General features: G+C 41.1%; 1 protein-coding gene across 1 annotated transcript in view; it reads left to right on the top strand.

Moving 5' to 3' along the window:
• lama2 (laminin, alpha 2) overlaps positions 1–21,458 on the top strand; it is a 326,666-nt gene that overhangs the window by 95,981 nt on the left and 209,227 nt on the right. Inside the window, 4 exon segments of the mRNA XM_056480993.1 lie at positions 5,541–5,640; positions 6,791–6,951; positions 19,032–19,172; positions 21,401–21,458. The exon segment at positions 21,401–21,458 is cut by the window's right edge and continues 113 nt beyond it. Of these exon segments, the coding sequence (XP_056336968.1) occupies positions 5,541–5,640; positions 6,791–6,951; positions 19,032–19,172; positions 21,401–21,458 (460 nt within the window).

Here is a 21,458-nt window from a genome sequence, read left to right as displayed (position 1 = left end):
AATCAGTCACTTTTTTTATCCACTTTTTAGCATTGTTTACTATTTTACTAGTCTAGAAAACAATTGAATTGTATAAACATGCTATCCATTGTGGTGATTGAAAAGGTTTTATTAGGTACACCTGTCTAACTGCTTGTTAACGCAAATTTCTAATCAGCCAATCACATGGCAGCAACTCAATGCATTTAGGCATGTAGACATGATCAAGACGATCTGCTGCAGTTCAAACCGAACATCAGAATGGGGAAGAAAGGGGATTTAAGTGACTTTGAACGTGGCTTGGTTGTTGGTGCCAGACAGGCTGGTCTGAGTATTTCAGAAACTGCTGATCTACTAGAATTTTCACGCACAACCATCTCTAGGGTTTACAGAGAATGGTCTGAAAAAGAGGAAATATCCAGTGAGCGGCAGTTCTGTGGGCGCAAATGCCTTGTTGATGCCAGAAGTCAGAGGAGAATGGCCAGACTGGTTCCAGCTGATAGAAAGGCAACAGTAACTCAAATAAGCACTCGTTACAACCGAGGTCTGCAGAAGAGCATCTCTGAACACACAACACGTCCAAACTTGAGGCGGATGGGCTACAGCAGCAGAAGACCACACCGGGTGCCACTCCTGTCAGCTAAGAACAGGAAACTGAGGCTACAGTTCACACAGGCTCACCAAAACTGGACAATAGAAGTTGGAAAAACTTTGCCTGGTCTGATGAGTCTCCATTTCTGCTGCAACATTCAGATGGTCGGGTCAGAATTTGGAGTCAACAACATGAAAGCATGGCTCCATCCTGCCTTGTATCAACAGTTCAGGCTGGTGGTGGTGGTGTAATGGTGTGGGGGATATTTTCTTGCACACTTTGGGCTCATTAGTACCAACTGAGCATCGTGTCAACGCCACAGCCTACCTGAGTATTGCTGCTGACCTTGTCCATCCCTTTATGACCACCGTGTACCCATCTTCTGATGGCTGCTTCCAGCAGGATAATGTCATAAGGCGTGAATCATCTCAGACTGCTTTCTTGAATATAACAATGAGTTCACTGTACTCAAATGGCCAGTACAGTCACCATTACTAACAGACACCACAACAATTTTCCAGTACCTTGTTGAATCTATGCCACGAAGGATTAAAGCAGTTGTGAAAGCAAAAGTGGTCCAACCTGGTACATGTATGGTGTACTTAATAAAGTGGCCGGTAAGTGCATTTGTGACAAGAAGTTCACTGACACCACAGACACAGGTAAATGCAAACCAAATGACATACCAGACCCATCAGAAATCTACACTGATTATTTAACATCGCTGGAGATTAGAAGAAGAAATGTGGATCTAAATCTGAGAATTAAATGACACTAGTTTATAAAAAGGGGACGAGCTGCTCTATAAGCCCCAGACCAAGAGAAACACTGTGTGTTTCATGGCTAAAAGTATGTTGAATTCATGTAGCAGATGGGCTCTAAAGAAATACAACCCAGAGCTCACAGCAGGTCTGTCTTTAAGATGTATCATTGGTCAAATTCAACCTCCCCTTAATGGATGGAGTTTTCACTTCCTTCACCAACTGTTGTCCTGCATAAATGTGAAACTGCTACGCCAAGCTTTTGTCTCATTATATTATCATCTTTAGTTCCACTGATGTAAAAGCAATGATTTTGTTTCGTCTGATTTATGAATCATTTCTGTGCAGTCTTGTGGGTAATCTTCAATCACAGGTTTTTCAAAGACTCATGAAGGGCCAGACTGCCCCGAAATGAAAATGTGCTCATCATTTACTCACCCACTCTCAAGCGATTGTAAACATTTATTAGTTTCTTTCTTCTGTTGAACACAAAACATGATGTTCTGGGGAATGCTGGGAAAAAGCACTGCCACGTTCACCAGCGATTGTAATTTCCTAGATCGCTGGATCTCACACACAATAACCTATGGACTACAAATCCGCCTTTCAAGGACTACATATTCATACATGCACTCCGTTCACACACACACACATGCTTCCTCATTTCCACTGATTAGACTCCCACAGCTGTTGCAGCTTCTAGACTGATTACAGACACTATTTATACAGCTTTCACTCTCACTTCCATACGCTTATTTCACGCGGCCGCCATTTTAAAGAACCAAAGCGAGGCTGCGGTGGGAAGAAACCCGGAAGTATAGGACAAGGACTGTACACATTACAGTAACATGCTGTGGAGTACACACCTCCAGCTGTTGCCGAGATTTCAAAATGCAGAACTGGTGTAAACATCACTTTAATATCATTCAGTAAGTTTAATTTAGAAAATTAAAAGCAATTTAGCATCAAACAACACCACAATCTCTTTAAGAGTAATATGCTCAAGTGTCCTCCTAGGCTTCAGATCATGGCAGCAGGTAAACAGAGGGGACGCTTCCCTGCTTCAGTCTATGTTACCCAGTGAGTGATAAAACACTGTAGCACACCCTCGTGTTGTCTGTAATAGTGTTGTCCCGGTACTGAAGTTTTAAAACCGTCTATTTCCCGCTGAGTTAACATTGAAGCGCCGCTGAGCGCAGATGACTCGACTGATCTTCACGGCTGCTTTGCGTTCCAGTCTCCTTGTATCTGTGTTTGCACTCAGTTTACTGCCCTTCACCAAGTGCAAACACAGATACACGGAGACGCGAGCGCGAAGTAGCCGTGAAGACCAATCGAGTCATCAAGCAGATCGCTCGGCTCGTCTGTGTTTGTACTCGGTAAACAGCGGAGGGTGAACTGATGACCTTCTCGGCCAATCACAAGCTATTCTGTTGATCACGTGAACACAATGGCCAATCAGCGCTGTTTTAAGAAAGCCATCAACAGTGCCTTAAATGTTAGCGGGAAATTGATGGTTTTTCTTTTAACTTAGTATCGGGACTAGTCTAATATAGTGAAAGAATCAGTTCATTAACTCGCGTTTGATAAATGGCGTCTAAAACGTGTGTTTGGGAAAGAAAACGCTAGCTAACTAGTGCCATTTCCCTTAACTTAGCTGAAAATGAGCTCTGATATCCCTTTTTATTTTCACCATTCTTTCAGAACGGACCTTCGGGTCACTCGGAAGGCGGTGAAATAAATTTGTGTCACTTTCTCTTCTGATATCTGATAAGATATACAGCAAGCTACACAACGTTCCAATGTAACTCCCAACGATACTTCCGGGTTTCTTCCCACCGCAGCCTCTATTTAGCTTTTAAAAATGGCGGCCGCGTGAAATCAGTCTATTGCCGAGTCTTGTTTAACTGTAAAGTGACAATACAACGCGTTTCTCCTAGTCTACTTTCTCCGTGTTTTGATCTTGCCTTGTTTACTTTTCTCATTGTCTGCCGCCTGCCTTCTGACCTCTCGCCTGATACCTTTGACCACGATTCTGGACTGCCTTTATACATCTGTTTGCACCTGTGTTGACCATTGCCTCCCTGACTTTGATTAAACCTGCACTTGGATCCGAACTTCAGTTGTCTCTGTCGCTCCCCGTGTTACATTGACATCAATAGTAGGAACAAAAAATACAATGGAAGTCAATGGCTGTTTGTTTTCAACATTCTTCACTACAGGTTGTTTTGTTTTTAACTCAAACAGGCTTGAACAAGCGGAGGATGAGTAAATGATGGTATTTTGTGTGAGCGGTCCCTTTAACCCAGAAAGATTGAATATATTGTGCTTTGAATACATTAGACAGATCTTCAGCCCCAGCCATATCACCCTGTAACCCAAGACTGAAGCGAAGCAGGGCTTCTTCTGGTTAGTACCTGGATAAGAGACCACATGGGAAAGCTAGGTTGAATTTGGAAGTCACATTTGATATTTATTCTATGGGATAAACTCCTTGAGATGTACCATCTGATTTTCAAGGGGTCCCCCAATTAATCACAATCACATAATAATAACACCAGAAGACAAAAACAAAACATTACTTACACAACATCCAAAAAACCAACCCGGGCTAATTCTGAAAACGTACCTGTGCAGACGTTTCTGGAAACTGCAAAATACGTCCCGGCGGCAAGTTTTCCAGCAGTTTTTGCTTTCGCGAATGCACGAGAGGCCGCTGTGTACGCTTTTTGAGATCTCAAATTTCCTTCGTGTGTGCCATTTGCGCCTGCTGTTCTCGCGTAAACCCACCAGAGGCCGCTGTTGACAGACTTTTTGACTGACTGAGCGAACAATCGACTGACCTACCCACCAACCCCCTTCCCTATAACCCAACCAATTTTATCGATTGACCTGCCCCCCCCCCCCCCCCCCCCCCCACTTCCCTAAACCCAACCAACATGTTTCAAAAGCAATAAAAAAATAAAAGCCCTCGTCTGATTTTTTTTTTTTTTTTTACCACGTTTTCAGATTTTACCACATTCTCACGCTGCTATTTACTTGTTTGTTTTAGTTTTTGGATTCTGTTTTTGTCTTACCCGCTTTCTGGAACTGCTCTTCACCGTACTCGAACCCCGTCATCATGGTCGACTCCTCTCTGCGTATCAAGTCCGCCGACATACAGACAGACATTAGTCCGCGCGCTAATGGGACAAACTGGTTGCACCTAGAATGCCGTCCATTCGGAGGAAGCGGTCAGCTGGTAAGCGCGAAAAGGAACGGCGTCACACCGCCGCGTAGCGTTCGTTTACAAAAAAGAAATGCAGCATTACGTACTTCTGACTACGCAATTCGCGGCCTCCAGAAACGTCTGCAGGGCTACGTTTTCAGAATTCTTGCGTCCTCGTGTTCTCATGTAACGTCATCAGCAGCAGCCAAAGTTCAGTTCCAATACTCAAGACCGCAAAAACAGAGGACGCGTGAAACTTCCCGGATGTGTTTTTGATATCGAGGACGCACCGATGCAGACTTTAGCACCGAACTCGCTCTAGAAGTCCCAGAAGTCACTCAGAGACATAACTTATTTACCTCAGGAGTTTCCCTAAATGAAACGGTGAATATAAACATTACCATGGACATCTTAATAAAGGAATAAAGACATTAAATGTGTTTGTTTGCTGAAATTCGTATTAAAATCTGTTTTATTTATATTGTGCGACGTATATTAGTAATGTTTTTATGCATAGTATATATTTTGAAAGGGGAAAACAATAAATCGTTGTATGAATGTTGTAATGTTTAAATAATTTTCCATTAAAAATGCGTGAAGGTCACGTGACCATCAGGAACAACGCAGCATCTCGTTTCTCAAAAGGACGCGTTCTCTGTTCTCGTAGTCTCCCGAGTTTGTTCTTCCCAGGACATCTGGCAAGACCGATCTCCATAAGAATGTAAGTCTGTTCTCTGCGTTCTTGGAATTGAGAAACAGCCAGCCTGAATATTTCCCTCATATGCATAATGCAGACGTTTATGTCCACTTCATATGAAATCTGTAAGCTTTGTCATTATTTCTGGGATTATTTATTTTCCCTGGGGAGAGCGCTGACACTGACAGCTTGTGTGAGAAGGAGAAGGGGCCTTCATCAGAACCCCCCTCACAAGATTGTAAACACTTTGAGTGTATGGCCATACACAATAAATGGGCTAAATAAATGTGAATGTTTCCTCAGGTGAGTCCACTGGAGCCGTGGCCCTGCACACCCTGCACATGTGACCTGCGAGGGGCACTTCACTCTGCATGCATCCCTGATGAGAGTCAGGCCACTACAGGTACAACACAATCCACTACACAATACAACACAACACACAGCAGGGACACTGGCCACATGGACAACCCAAGGCTCATTGTGGATAGGTGCCCAAGGCTACATTTTAGGGAACCGCAAAATATGTGCTTGCAGTTTTTGTTTTCACAAATCCACTAGAGGGCGGCATGTATACACTAACCTGCGCATTATTCAGACACAAGATGGCCCCAAACAGTCGAAAACAGCTGATGGAGTATACACTAACCTGCGCATTATTCAGACACAAGATGGCGCCAAACAGTCGAAAACAGCTGATGGAGTATACACTAACCTGCGCATTATTCAGACACAAGATGGCCCCAAACAGTCGAAAACAGCTGATGGAGTATACACTAACCTGAGCATTATTCAGACACAAGTTGGCGCCAAACAGTCGAAAACAGCTGATGGAGTATACACTAACCTGAGCATTATTCAGACACAAGTTGGCGCCAAACAGTCGAAAACAGCTGATGGAGTATACACTAACCTGCGCATTATTCAGACACAAGATGGCCCCAAACAGTCGAAAACAGCTGATGGAGTATACACTAACCTGCGCATTATTCAGACACAAGATGGCCCCAAACAGTCGAAAACAGCTGATGGAGTATACACTAACCTGCGCATTATTCAGACACAAGATGGCCCCAAACAGTCGAAAACAGCTGATGGAGTATACACTAACCTGCGCATTATTCAGACACAAGATGGCGCCAAACAGTCGAAAACAGCTGATGGAGTATACACTAACCTGCGCATTATTCAGACACAAGATGGCCCCAAACAGTCGAAAACTGCTGATGGAGTATACACTAACCTGCGCATTATTCAGACACAAGATGGCGCCAAACAGTCAAAAACACAAAGCTGACAGAATTGAAACTGGCTGAATGGAGTATACACAAACCTGCGCATTATTCAGAGAAAAGATGGCGCCAAACAGTTCCCAAATGAATCTGTGTTATTCAGCGGTGGTTATCTGGGAATAACATACCTTGGAATGTCACAAGTGACCAATCAAATGCGAGTATTCCTGAAAAGGCATAAACTTATCAAGCTGAGATATCTCCTGTGTGTTTGTGCAGTGTGTTGAGCAGGAGCTGATGTGACGGTGCGTTTGTTGTGTGCAGATCTGCCTGTGGGCTCGTGCATCTGTAAGCCGGGATACGCAGGTGAGCGCTGTGACAGGTGTGTGTTTGGATATGCTGGATTCCCTCAGTGTGAGCGCTGCAGATGCAGCAGTGACGGCAGTGTTAACCAGGATCCATGCCAGCCGCCCTGTGTGTGTAAGGTATGACACGTCTTAACACAACACACAAGTATTGCTATAACCATGGACTGCTATTCTTTAGATTCAGTAAGGTTTTTAAAACTACATCCATATCATATACAGTTGAAGTCAAAATTATTAGCCCTCTTGTGAATTTTTTTTCTCAGATATTTCCATTATGATATTTAACAGATTCAGGAATTTTTCACAGTATTTCCAATAATATTTTTTCTTCTGGAGAAAGTCTTATTTGTTTTATTTCGGCTTGAATAAAAGCAGTTTTTAATTTATTTAAAACCATTTTAAGGGCAATATTATTGGCTCTTTTAAGAATTTTTCGCTGATTAAGCATTTTTCGCCGACTGTTATATAGTGACTTGCCTAATTACTTCAACTTGCCTGATTAACCTAGTTAAGCCTTTAAATGTCGCTTTAAGCTAAACGTCCTGAATAATATCCAGTCAAATAATATTTACTGTCATCATGGCAAAGATAAAAGAAATCAGTTATTAGAAATGAGTTATTAAAACTATTATGTTTAGAAATGTGTTGAGAAAAATTATTATTTTTGATTAATTTCCCCCAAATATTAAATCTCTAATTTAATATGATTGATATAAGCTAACAGCCTTTTAACAGAAATTGGTGAAAATTTACAGTTGAAATCAAAAAATGTTGCAGTTTTTTATTTATTTTATTCTAAAATTTCCCAAATGATGTTTAACAAAGCAAGGAGATTTTCACAGTATTTCCAATAATATTTTTGTCTTCTGGAGAAAGTCTTATTTGTTTTAGTTTGGCTAAAATAAATGCAGTTAAAATCTAATTTTATATATATATATATATATATATATATATATATATATATATATATATATATATATATATATATATATATATATATATATATATATATATATATATATATATATATATATTAGGGTCAATATTATTATACCCCTTAGAAATATCTTTCTTTACAGTTGTCCTCCTGCAAAATATGCCTTGAAATATATTTTAAACTGCATTTTGGATTTTCTGAGAAATGCCTTCACGGAGGTCTGTGTGTAGGCTGGGGTTGTGATGTTTAGATATTTATAGATGCCAATCAGTGTTTCTGAAATCTGCTGTTCGCATGAGTTTATCTGCTAATTAGAAAAGAAGCGTTATTAAGCACGACGCCCCAAAAGAGACCCTGGTCAGAAGATGCGGAAGGTCACATATACACTGTACAGAGAATCTGCAGCATCAGTGATTAAAAAGCAACTCCTGCTAATGTCCAGCGCAGATAATGACGCTCTTAACAGAATGAGGCCAGCAAGAGGAGTGGAGGAGTTTTACTAAAGATTTCTCCATTAGCTGGATTTGATTATTGAAAAATTGACACAATCCAGGATAGATTGGTTCTTCAAAAATCACCCAGGATTTGTTGTTATGGTAACAAGTCTGTAAACTCAAACCTGCTTATTTTAGTAACACTTTAGTTTAAAGGTGCCGTGAAGTGCTTTGAAATGTGCATTTTTATTGGATGTTTGGTGTAATCTCAACTGAAGCATGAAGAGAGGGCGGGACGTATTGAAGCTTACATATGTCCTGTATTTGTCATCTGAAACATACGACAAAAACTGACCCTAAGTGACGTATTTTAGATTCCCAGAAATGTAGACCGTGCCCTCTAGTGGACTTGTCATCTGAAACATAAAACAAATTGTACCCTAGATAAAATGTTTTAGATTCACAAACCTAGACTGCGCCCTCTAGTGGATTTGTAATCTGAAACATCCAACAAAAACACACTCTAAGTGGCATATTTCAGATTCACAAACATGTAGATAGCGCCCTTTAGTAGATCTGTAATCTGAAATGTACAACAAAAACATTCTCTAAGAAACATATTTCAGATTCGCAAAACATGTGACAGCGCCATCTAGTAGATTTGTCATCTAAAATACACAACAAAAACATAGCCTAAGTGACGTATTTCAGATTCACAATTATGTAGACAGCGCCCTCTAGTGTAATTTCATCTAAAACATAAAACAAAACATACCCGTGAAAAAATATTTTAAATTTGCAAATCTAGACAGTGCCCTCTAGTGGATTTGTCATCTGAAACATACGACAAAAACAAACCATAGGTGATGTATTTCAGATTCACAACCATGCAGACAGCGCCCTCTAGTGGATTTGTCATTTGGAACATAAAACAAATTGTACCCTAAATAAAATATTTTAGATTTGCAAATCTAGACAGCGCCCTCTAGTGGATTTGTCATCTGAAACGAACAACAAAAACATTCCCTGTGTATCATATTTCATATTTGCAAAATGTGTGATAGTGCCCTCTAATGAATTTGTCATCTGAAACATACAACAGAAACGTACCCTAAGTCAGTGGTTCTCAAACTGGGGGTCGCGACCCCTGTGAGGGTCGCAGAATAATTTCAAGGGGTCGCGAGAGTGATTTAAAAATTGTGTAATTTTCAGTGATTATAATAAATATTTTTCAGTATTATAAGTGAAAGCTAATATTTTCTGATTTTTTTTAAAGATATCACTGATGAATTCATAAAGCATTTAGGACACATTCAGGCAGAATGCATCTTTGCACTTAAAACGCAGCGCTCAGGAACAGTTTAAAACTGTTGTCATGTCAACTTGCTTCAGTAAACAAAGCCGGCAACGCTTGTCCTGCCTTCGCGCTCTTCTTATTGGCCCACTGCGCTAGACTGAATCATTCAGTCAACGCCTTCTGCCTTCAGATGACAGGAGCTACAACCGCGAAAATGTAACACGCTGAAGATGAGAATGAAAACAACACTGACAGATTTAGTTTTAGAATCCACCTAAAGCTACAAATGATCGCACATCTGATTACTGATCACGTGGTGAATGTTAATCCACCATCTACTCTTTTCCAAGAGTGGATAAAAGACTTCCATTGGCTTCAAGTCCGCTATGAAAATAACTAAAGCGTTCCTGTAAAGTCTGTGGGACGGAACTTTCAGGTAACAGTTTGCCACATCTACACATTTTAAGCATGATAGGTTCTGTTTAATTCTTTATTTAATGGCCAGACGCTGTCAGCTATATGTAAAATTGAACACCACATACACCATCGCTAAAGGGCTTGCACTGACCAAGATTAAACTAATTTTGCAGCTCATGAAAAGACCGGTATTGGTATTAAAATGATGTATACAAATAATAAGGTATCTGTGCAATATCAGACACCATCTGTGAGAACACCGTAAAGTTAACGTATTGTTAAAAGATTCATTAATAAATTTATGTCAGTGCGTGCAGGGCCGGTGAGCGGTCCGTCCGTGATATCTTTTGGTCACTCAGTTATGCTATAAAAATGTGTTTTCTTGTGATAACGGGATTTCATTGGGACATATTTTCCTCACGCATGCATATATGTATTTTTTTGCTTGTTAGTTTTGATTAGTGTTGATTTCAAATGCAATAAATCTGTTTATAAAACTTAAAATAAGTTATTTTTATTGTTTGGATATGTTTTGGTAGTGGGGGTCGCGAGTTCTTGACGATCTTACATTTGGGGTCGCTGGCTTAAAAGTTTGAGAACCACTGCTTTAAGTGACGTATTTCAGATTCACAAACATGTAGACAGCGCCCTCTAGTGGATTTGTCATCTGAAATGTACAAAAAACATTCCCTATGTAATATTTTTCTGATTTGCAAAATGTGTGACTGCGCCCTCTAGTTGATTTTGTCGTTTGAAACATACAGCAAAAACGGAGCCTAAGTGACATCTTTCAGATTCACAAACATGTAGACAGCGCCCTCTAGTGGATTTGTCATCTGAAACATAAAACAAAACGTACCCTAGGTAAAATATTGTGGATTCACAAATCGAGACCGCGCCCTCTAATAAATTTGTCATCTAAAACATACAACAAAAACATTCCCTAAGTGACATTTCAGATTCACAAAATGTGTGACAGCGCCATCTAGTGGATTAGTCATCTGAAACATACGACAAAACCGTACCCTAAGTGACGTATTTCAGATTCACAATTTTGTAGACAACGCCCCCTAGTGCATTTGTCATCTGAAACATACAACAAAACCGTACCCTATGTGACGTATTTCAGATTCACAATTATGTAGACAGCGCCCCCTAGTGCATTTGTCATCTGAAACATACGACAAAACCGTACCCTATGTGACGTATTTCAGATTCACAATTATGTAGACAGCGCCCTCTAGTGGATTTGTCATCTGAAACATAAAACAAAATGGACCCTCGGTAAAATATTTTTGATTCACAAATCGAGACCGCGCCCTCTAATAGATTTGTCATCCAAAAAATACAACAAAAACATTCCCTAAGTGACATTTCAGATTCGCAAAATGTGTGACAGCGCCCTCTAGTGCATTTGTCATTTAAAACATACGACAAAACCGTACCCTAAGTGACGTATTTCAGATTCACAATTTTGTAGACAACGCCTTCTAGTGCATTTGTCATCTGAAACATACGACAAAACCGTACCCTAAGTGACGTATTTCACATTCACAATTTTGTAGACAGCGCCCTCTAGTGCATTTGTCATCTGAAACATATGACAAAATGTACCTGGAGCAACAAATTTTATGTTTTATGTCAGACAAATATGTCAGATGATTCAGGTATTTCCAACGAGCCTGGTTTGCAGTGTTTGTCTTGGTTGGCTGGTAATGTTGCAGTGGTAGGATTGGTGTCTCTGATGTATAGCAGCCTCCAGAGGACAGAAAACAAACAAACACTGGCCTGTGATCATGATGGCTTAAAGCACAGTTAATGGACACGCTTTCAGTACAAACACATGTGATCTGATGTCTAGTGTCCTACTGCCAGCTGATTCTCCCAATCACAGTAAATGGATTTCAGATGGTGCACAGAAATGCAGTTTCTGTGAATGAACATCGCTATCGGGGCCAGTGTTTGGGAACAAAAGCCATGTTCTATGTGAATGGAGTCGCAGTACTGACACACAGATGTTCATTCAGCTGTTTGTAGACTTGTATACTGATATAAGCAAGCTCAACTTGCATCAGCTAGACTTCATCATGTACACTACATGACAAAAGTAACCTACCACAAGTTTTAGGAACAACAAATAAAAGCTTGACTTCTAGTTGATCATTTGGTATCAGAAGTGGCTTATATGAAAGGCAAAGGCCTCTAGATTACGCTCATTTGACCACAATAAAATATGATCATGTCTTGATTATGAATGATTTCATTAGGACAGTAAGGTCTGACTTTACTTAGACAAAAGTCTGGTCACTGAACCTTCAATAATGTCCAGTATAGAATATGTGGTTATGCTGCAGTGGAAACAGAATGGATATTGTGTCTGACTCCATCATGAGCTTGGAGGACTGCATCCATACATCTTTGCAATGACTCAAATCACTGATTAATAAAGTCATCTGGAATGGCAAAGAAAGCCTTCTTGCAGGACTCCCAGAGTTCATCAAGACTCTTTAGCTTCATCTTCAATGCCTCCTCTTACCCCAGACATGCTTACCCCATGTCTGGGGTAATCTTACCCCAGACATGCTCAATAATGTTCATGTCTGGTGACTGGGCTGGCCAATCCCGGAGCACCTTGACCTTCTTTGCTTTCGGGAACTTTGATGTGGAAGTATGAGAAGGAGCGCTATCCTGCTGGAGAATTTGCCCTCTCCTGTGGTTTGTAATGTAATGGGCAGCACAAATGTCTTGATACCTCAGGCTGTTGATGTTGATCATCCACTCTGCAGATCTCTCGCACGCCCCCATACTGAATGTAACCCCAAACCATGATTGTTTCTTTAACAAACTTGACTGATTTCTGTCAGAATTTTGGCTCCATGCTGGTTCCAGTAGGTCTTCTGCAGTATTAGTGATGATTGGGATGCAGCTCAACAGATGATTCAGAAGAAAAATCCACCTTCTGACACTTTTCCAAATGATCAACAAGAAGTCAAGTTATTATTTGTTGCTCCTACAGCTGGGATCGAACACGAGACTCACATAGGCATGTTCTGCAATAATCATATTATTGGGTGGAGACAGGTGTTGGAGGAGGTGTTGAACACCAAGGTATTCCCCAAAAAAGATGCTGAAGGATATAACAGACATGAGAAGATGTCTGGTTGTTATTTAACTGATCAAAAAACACCACAGCAATGAGTTGATCAAGGAACAATGATCAAAGTCTGTACTGGTCTGAGATCAGCTTCCAGTCAGAATCACCAACAGTTGCTGTAGACCAGGGGTGTCAAACTCAGTTCCTGGAGGGCCGCAGCTCTGCAGAGTTTACTTCCAACCCTGCTTCAACATGCAGGTAGGTATCAAACAAGCCTAAAGGACTCAATTAGATTGATCGGGTGTGTTTAATTAGGATTGGAACTAAACTGTGCAGAGCTGTGACCCTCCAGGAGTTTGACACCTGTGTTGTAGACTTTCAGATGAACAGAACTCCGGGACAGAAACATCAGCAGTAGTTTTCCAGAGTCCAGTCATTCAGAAACACTGCTGTGGTATAAACCTGTGATTCACATGGACAGTAAATCAGACTTTGGATGCACACAGAAGGTCAGCTCGGCCTGTTCTTCTTGAGGAGTTGGCAGAGACCTCTAATGACTGATTTCTGCTCAGGGACTCATTGTGGGATTTCAAGGTGATTTCAGTTTTCCAGCAGCAAAGTACATAGTGAGTGTGTTGCAGTAAAACATGCCGTACACCCATGCTGTGACTCAACCTTTCCGAAGAAGGTGGACGTTTCAGATGCATGAGGGATCTGACAAGCAGAACACTGATGCCAAGAAAACAACAACTGCTTTTTTTCTACAGCAGTTAAAAACATCAGCTGCATCGTTCTTTCTTCACTATTTTGTGACACGAGATCTGGAGCACGAACTCATGTAGGATGGGGCTTGATTTTGTCCATGAGGAATTGATTGGATGGCTGTGGTTTTGCTATTGTTGGATCTGATTTGAGTGACAGGCTGATCATGCCCTCACATCAGCAAACACCAATGAGAGAAGGAATGCTTACATTTATTGAAGATTTACATAATTTATATAGCACTGGACGCTCAAAGTGCTTTACACATTTTTGGGAATCTCCTCGTCCACCACCAGTGTGCAGCATCCTCCTGGATGACACGACGGCAGCCATTCTGCGCCAGACTGCACACCACACACCAGCTGATTGGTGAAGATGAGACAGAGTGATGAAGCCAATTATGATATGGGGATGGTTAGGTGGCCATGATGGACAGAGGCCACTGGGCAAATTTGGTCAGGATGCCGGGGTTAAACCACTACCCTTTTTCGAAGGACATCCTGAGACAGGAATACATGGAGAGCAGAGAGGGGAGGAAGGATCAGCAAAGGACCTCGAGCTGGGAATTGAACTCTGGTCACCATGAGCAACTCAGTACTATATGCCGGCACACTTTACCACTAGGCTATTGGCGCTGACAGAACATACCTTTTTAACAGTCGAGCAGGGCTTAATTTGCGCCGAAACGCACCGGATCTGGATCCGGCACCTCTGAAATCTGATCTGGCACCTCATTTTACCTATTCCCCTCCTCAACCGCCCTCCACCCCCACTTGCTGTTCACTCTCACTTTTTTTCCGTGACTCCACAAGCCTCTCCACTTTAGTGCGACATCTCTACATCCTTAGGTAACATGCAGGATCCTTTACCCCGATCTGTTCCGGGACTTCGCAATTCACAAATTAAGCACTGCGGAGTAGTAAATTCAAATTCAAATGCAATACTTATTGTAGTGGGCCATTTCGGACACAGCCACTCTATTTGAAGGGCCAAGGGGAAGGGGTAGGGGTACAAAAAAAATTGGGATTGGCCTTAATACGTCCAAGCACTAAATCACTGTAGTTTCCCACTGTAGTAAAGAGTTTCAGTGCACAAACTGACAAATGGTGTAAATGTGAGATCAGCCTCTTCAGATGTAATGGGACCTGATGACTGTGGATGACCAGATGACTGTGGAGAGTTTCACAGGATTGCTCAGGACAGATGAGCAGATGAGTGGAGGTGAAGAGTGCAAATGAAGAGGCTGTAGATGGTCAGATCTGTTCAGTGATGTCTGCGCCAGTCTAAACGAACATTAAGAAACATCAGTAAATTACACCCACAGACGGGATGGACTCGCTCCAGGTGCCGCTGCCTGATGCCAAACCTGCCGAGAGCTGAAATGTACAGAAATAAACCAAAGTGTCAGAACACAGTCTGGTGATGGAAACGGTTAGAAAAGTTTGGGGATTCTCACTCCCTTTTGAGTGGCATTCAGAAATTGACAGCAGTCTCTTTAAAGCGTTAGTTCACCCAAACATGTACACGATGTTATTAAAAACTCATCCTTGTCTCATTTGAATCCCCAAAGAGCTTTGTTTATCTTCAGAGCACAAATCAGGCCCCTAGCCAGCCTGGTGACAGGGGTGGTTCTTTTTTTTCTAAAATGTGGAGCTTTTTGCTGTTATTCTTCTTATTTTCTATTTAATTATGAGATTTAAATACTGCATTTTAGTGACATTTTAAGCACCATTCGGAATTAGCTTGTCGGATGGTCATCATAACCACATTTTTGACTATTTTACCCAAAATAGTATTCAAATCAATTTAATATGGGCCACTTTTGGTACATTTTTTTTATCCAATTAAATATTGCTATTAAATTGCCATTAAATATTGCCATTAAATTGATAATTCCCATAATTCTGATCAAATGTAGAATTGTACAACTTCGCACCACTGTTCACGCATATCTGCAGACATAAGAGACATCAGTAAAAACAAATGCTGAATCAAAACTTGTTAAAACGCTGAATCCGTATTGGAGTTAGTTTTGCACGCTGGAGGAAGGACGACACCATGGCTGAAGTATTTCTGTTAGATAGGTAAAGGTCTGTGTTAAAACTATTTTAGTCACACAAAGCTGAGGTAGATTGGGTTGTATTATGAATGGGTTATATGCACAGAAGTGTTGTTCAGCCACTGAAATCTTCTGGCGAAGGATTGATGTGACCTTGCTACACAACTGAAAACGTGCTAGATATAATACAGTTTCATATAATGTAAAACTAATTCTACAGCAGGATAGTGCTCCTCATACTTTAGCCTTCACATCAAAGTTCCTGAGAGCAAAGAAGGTCATTATAATACGGAATAACACCAGTTTCTAACTGGTGAATGACATGATCTAGTGGGTTGTCTGCTGTCATCCTCATGCCGTGTTCACACCAGACGTGGAATGCGCACACAAATCGTGCTGTTCGCGCATAATTATACGTGTAAACATTTTGAGTTTACTCGCTTCATTTGCTCGTCAAATTCAGGGAAATAGACGTGGATTCGCGTGATGGGCCGGGCTTCTGTCTGCCCGGTGACTTTAGCTTTGTTGCTAAATGGCTAACATGGATTTTATTGAGAGAATAGCTGTGTTTATGTGCTTTGTGAAGGCTCAAAAACAGCGTTGATTCATTTGGAGCCGTGTCTGAGTCTACTAGATTCTTCATACACTTCTCCAGAAACGGTACCTGGATGATGGAGGCTTTCAGCGGTGCTTCTGACTGAGCCAAGCCCAGTTTGATGAGCTGTTGTAGGTGTCAGCAGGAACATTTCGCCCTGGGATACCAACAACAGGCGCTACGTCATAAACACACCCCTATAAGAGCAGGCTCCGGATTGGTTAACGCAGCGCGAATGTCCGCTGAAGTTCAGATTTTCGAACTGGAGCGATTAGCGAGAAACACGCGACATAGTGATGGTGAAATGAAGCTTTCTGAACCAGTGAAGCGCTCGACTCAATTGTGTTGGAAAAAGGTTCGTTACTCAAAGCTTTCTAAATCAGAGTTCGATGAGGACCTCTTCTGGTTAAAGTGTGGGAAAGCACTTTGTTGCAATGTTAAATGTTCACAACTGACCAACTCATTCATGTAGTAATACGACAACAGTAATATAAACAAATAACTCAACTACTGTAGTTTTTACACATAAGGTACATTACACCACAGATGACTAGTAAAATCCAAGGGATTCAAAAGTATTCACATTCATCGTATTCTAACTAGTCATTCACCCACCCACTCGTTCCAAGCGAGGATCGAATCAGCGATTCCTGCACGGGAGGCGAATACTCTGAGGAAGCTATGTGAGTGAGGCTTTCGAGTTGCGCTCGCCAGCTGGTCCCCGTTAAACACTATACTACGAGATGAGTGATTTTCTTTAAAGATAGTTGTAAATAAATACGCTAATGCACTTTAGTATGGTTCAAAACCTTTTTACTATAAATTACTATCGTATTTTAGTTTAATTACTGGTGTGTGGGACCGGTGCAGTGCTTTGAAACAGTAGAAATGTATGTAATCAAAGCCTAATCTCTCAGTATACACTTTACTAACCCATGGGAATATATAAACCTTTGAATCAAAATTCGAAGCAGTCACATGGGTATAGGCGAAAATGAAGCTTCAGACGTCACTGATCACGTGATGATGGCAAAACGTATCAAGCTCCGGTACACTGCTTCACTGTGAGATGTATCGTTTTTTCGATACATGGTCCGAAGCCTCGGCGCACAACATCACATCACTAACACGACACCTGCGTTAAGCACGCCAATCGCGCAATACGCTCAACTCGCACCGCTTACTTCGCACGAATCGCCTCATTCGCGACGCAGGATGTCTATTCTAGTGGTGGGCAAAGCGAGGCTTCGTGAAACACTGAAACAGTTGAAGCAAATGTGTCGAAGCTTCGAAACGTTTCGAAACCCCACTCTACAGTGACGCCTAGTGGTCATTTTTTATGTATTGCACTGGAACAGTTTCAGCAAAGAACAGTTGAGCAAATTGAGGTATGAAACCCCACTTTGTAAGATCAAATACTCAAGTGAAATAGTGGAGTGGTTAGGGTTCCAGACTTCCATGTGGGGATTGTTGGTTCGAATCTAGGCTGATACAGTTATTTTGAAATGCTTTAACATCAGTTAGTGATGCTTTGTTTGTGTATCGTTTTGTTTCAACATTGGTCTGACATCCGAATAAACACTTTGTGAATAAATATAGCTTGTTTCGGTCATAAAACAGGGTTGTTGATAGATCAGATACAGTTGTGGACAGAAGTTAACAAGAATTATTTATATTATTCATAAAATTTCCCATTTATTGTATTTTATTAACGTCTACCACAACTCTAAACCCAACCATCACAGTACTGTAAAATATTAATTATTGTTTTACAGTTACAAAAATGATGCTAAATTGATGACGTATCAGCAGCTGTATCATATCTGGACTACACCATAAACAGTAACATGATTAAAATACATAAAATCACGAATTTGGAGTATTTGTACAAGTCGGGATTCGAACCCAAAAGTCATACGAAGTCTGCAACAACATGCACACGCACAGTCCACTAGGCCATACGTGACTTAAACGGAAGGTGGACTTTATCAGTCAAGTGCAGATTTTCCAAGTCTCGAAACGCTTCTGAACTGATCGATGCTTTGAATCGCTTCAGTCACGTGACCAGGTGGTTCAAAACTCTTTAGTCACGTGACCTCGGTGTTTCGGATCATGCTTCGGTACAGTTTCGAAACACTTGCGCTTCGGGATCTCGACACAGTGTCGAAACGTCAGTTTCACGTCAGCCATCCCTAGTCTATTCGCACCTTTGCATTGACTTAACATGTAAATCACTCGCGCTTGACGCTTCTTCCGCGTCTGGTGGGAACGCAGCATTTACAGTGCGAGTTCACGATTTCAGATGGTGTGGCTTTGGACAGCAGGGCAGGGACTGTATCTGAAAGATATTATGCTAACCGGTTAGTATTTAGGCAGATCACCTACTGCACCTTTAAATCATAAAAACCTTTAAAGTTATGTTTTAGATCAAATAAACTCACGTTGAAATACATGAAACAGACGAATACTGACTTTCCCTGTGTTGTGGAGACATGAACACCTGCGTGTGTGTTTAAGTAACACACTTCCCAAGGGTTAGCGCTGCTTTACCAGTGTTTACCAGTGCATGTGGCCCACTTTCCCTGTGTGTGTGTGTCCTCAGGAGCATGTGGAGGGACGCGACTGTGACCGCTGTAAACAGGGATTTTACCATCTCAGCGGAGGACGAGTGCGCGGATGTGACAAGTGCTACTGTTCTGGAGTCGCCAGCCTGTGTGCCGAATCCCACTGGGACTACACTAATGTAGGAGACCAGCGTGTGTGTGTGTGTGAGAGAGAGAGATGTCTCGATTCTCATTAGTTACACTATCTTAAATCTCTGCTTGACTGGTGGCTTCAGCCTTATTAAGCAGTAATGGCTGTTTTTAAACACACACACACACGCGCACACACACACACACACACACACACACACACACACACACATATACAAACACATACACACACACAGTCAGATGCACAACTACACATACAAATATACACAGACAAAAACATACACACTCTCTTTCTCACACACACACACAAACTTACACACCATACACACATTTACACAGAAACACACACACATATACACACAGACATTCTCTTTCTGTTGCACACGCACACACACACACACACTAAAACTTACACTACCATACACACATATACACAAAACACATACATATACACACAGACATTCTCTTTCTGTCTCACAAACACACACAAGCACACACACACACACACACACAGAATTTTCAGCCTGAATTAAACTTAAATTGAAATCAGCACAAATTCAAGAGTTCACACTTAGCTGATGATTGATTCTAAAGCTTGTTTGGCATGCTGTCCTGGGAGAGAGCCCTGAGCTCAGAAGATCCTTGAGCTCGGGGCTCCCTCCCATTTGCAAGGCGAGAGGGGAGTTTGAGCTCAGGTAGATCTCGAGAACTCCCCTGCTGTAGTAGCTGATGAACAGATAGGGATTGCTCTTAAGAGATAACTACTTACTAGAAGTATGTGTAAAGTCTGCACAGAAACGTCAGCTGGCTTGGTAGTGTCATAAGAATCAACTGATTGGAGAATCATACATTGAATAATGCAGGACCAGCTGCAAGCAATCATAAACATGTGATCCTCTCGAAGTTAGTTCATTAAAAAAACTCCACAGGTCCAAAATATTTGGCAAAAACCAGCAAAATATATATATATATATATATATATATATATATATATATATATATATATATATATATATATATATATATATATATATATATATATATATATATATATATATATATATATATATATATATATATATATATATATATATATATATATATATATATATATATATATAGGCGACGCAGTGGCGCAGTAGGTAGTGCTGTCGCCTCAAAGCAAGAAGGTCGCTTGTTCGAGCCTCGGCTGGGTCATTTGGCGTTTCTGTGTGGAGTTTGCATGTTCTCCCTGCTATCGCGTGGGTTTCCTCCAGGTGCTCCGGTTTCCCCCACAGTCCAAAGACATGCGGTACAGGTGAATTGGGTAGGCTAAATTGTCTGTAGTGTATGAGTGTGAATGATTGTGTATGGATGTTTCCCAGAGATGGGTTGCAACTGGAAGGGTATCCGCTGCTTAAAAAAGGATAAGTTGGCGGTTCATTCCACTGTGGTGACCCTGGATTAATAAAGGGACTAAGGAGACAAGAAAATGAATATATATATATATATATATACTACCTGACAAAAGTCTTGTCGTGGATCCCAGCTGTAAGAGTAACAAATAATGTGGATGGCAACATCAACAGCCTCCTTCTCATACTTCAGCCTCCACAAAGTTCCTGAAAGCAAAGAAGGTCAAGGTGCTCCAGGATTGGCCAGCCCAGTCACCAGATATGAACATTATTGAGCATGCCTGGGGTAAGATGGAGGAAGCATTGAAGATGAACACAAAGACTCTTGATGAACTCTGGGAGTCCTGCAAGATTGCTTTCTTTGCCATTCCAGATGACTTTATTAATCAGTGATTTGAGTCATTGCAGAGATGTATGGATGCAGTCCTCCAAGCTCATGATGGAGTCAGACACAATATTCATTCTGTTTCCACTGCAGCATGAGCACATATTCTATACTGGACATTATTGAAGGTTCAGTGACAAGACTTTTGTCTGAGCAAAGTCAGACCTTACTGTCCTAATGAAATCATTCATAATCAAGGCATGATCATGTTTTATTGTGCTCAAATAAGTGTAATCTAGAGGCCTTTGCCTTTCATATAAGCCACTTCTGATACCAAATGATCAACTAGAAGTCAAGTTATTATTTGTTGTTCCTAAAACTTGGATAAGCGACAAGACTTTTTTCAGGTAGTATATATATATATATATATATATATATATATATATATAAAGCCAATGGGCTGATACTGTGTGCTGGTCTATGTAGGTGTTATTATCTCTCAGAGTCTCAGTGCAGTGTGTGTTGTGTTCGTGTGCAGGTGACTGATATGTCTGGATGGTATCTAACAGGAGTGGATGGGGAGGGGCTTGTGTGGG

The sequence above is a fragment of the Danio aesculapii genome, chromosome 20 (assembly GCF_903798145.1).
Source record: "Danio aesculapii chromosome 20, fDanAes4.1, whole genome shotgun sequence".
Lineage (NCBI taxonomy): Eukaryota > Metazoa > Chordata > Actinopteri > Cypriniformes > Danionidae > Danio > Danio aesculapii.
The sequence above is the reverse complement of the archived record's forward strand: the minus strand, read 5'-3'. Positions and strand labels throughout refer to the sequence as shown.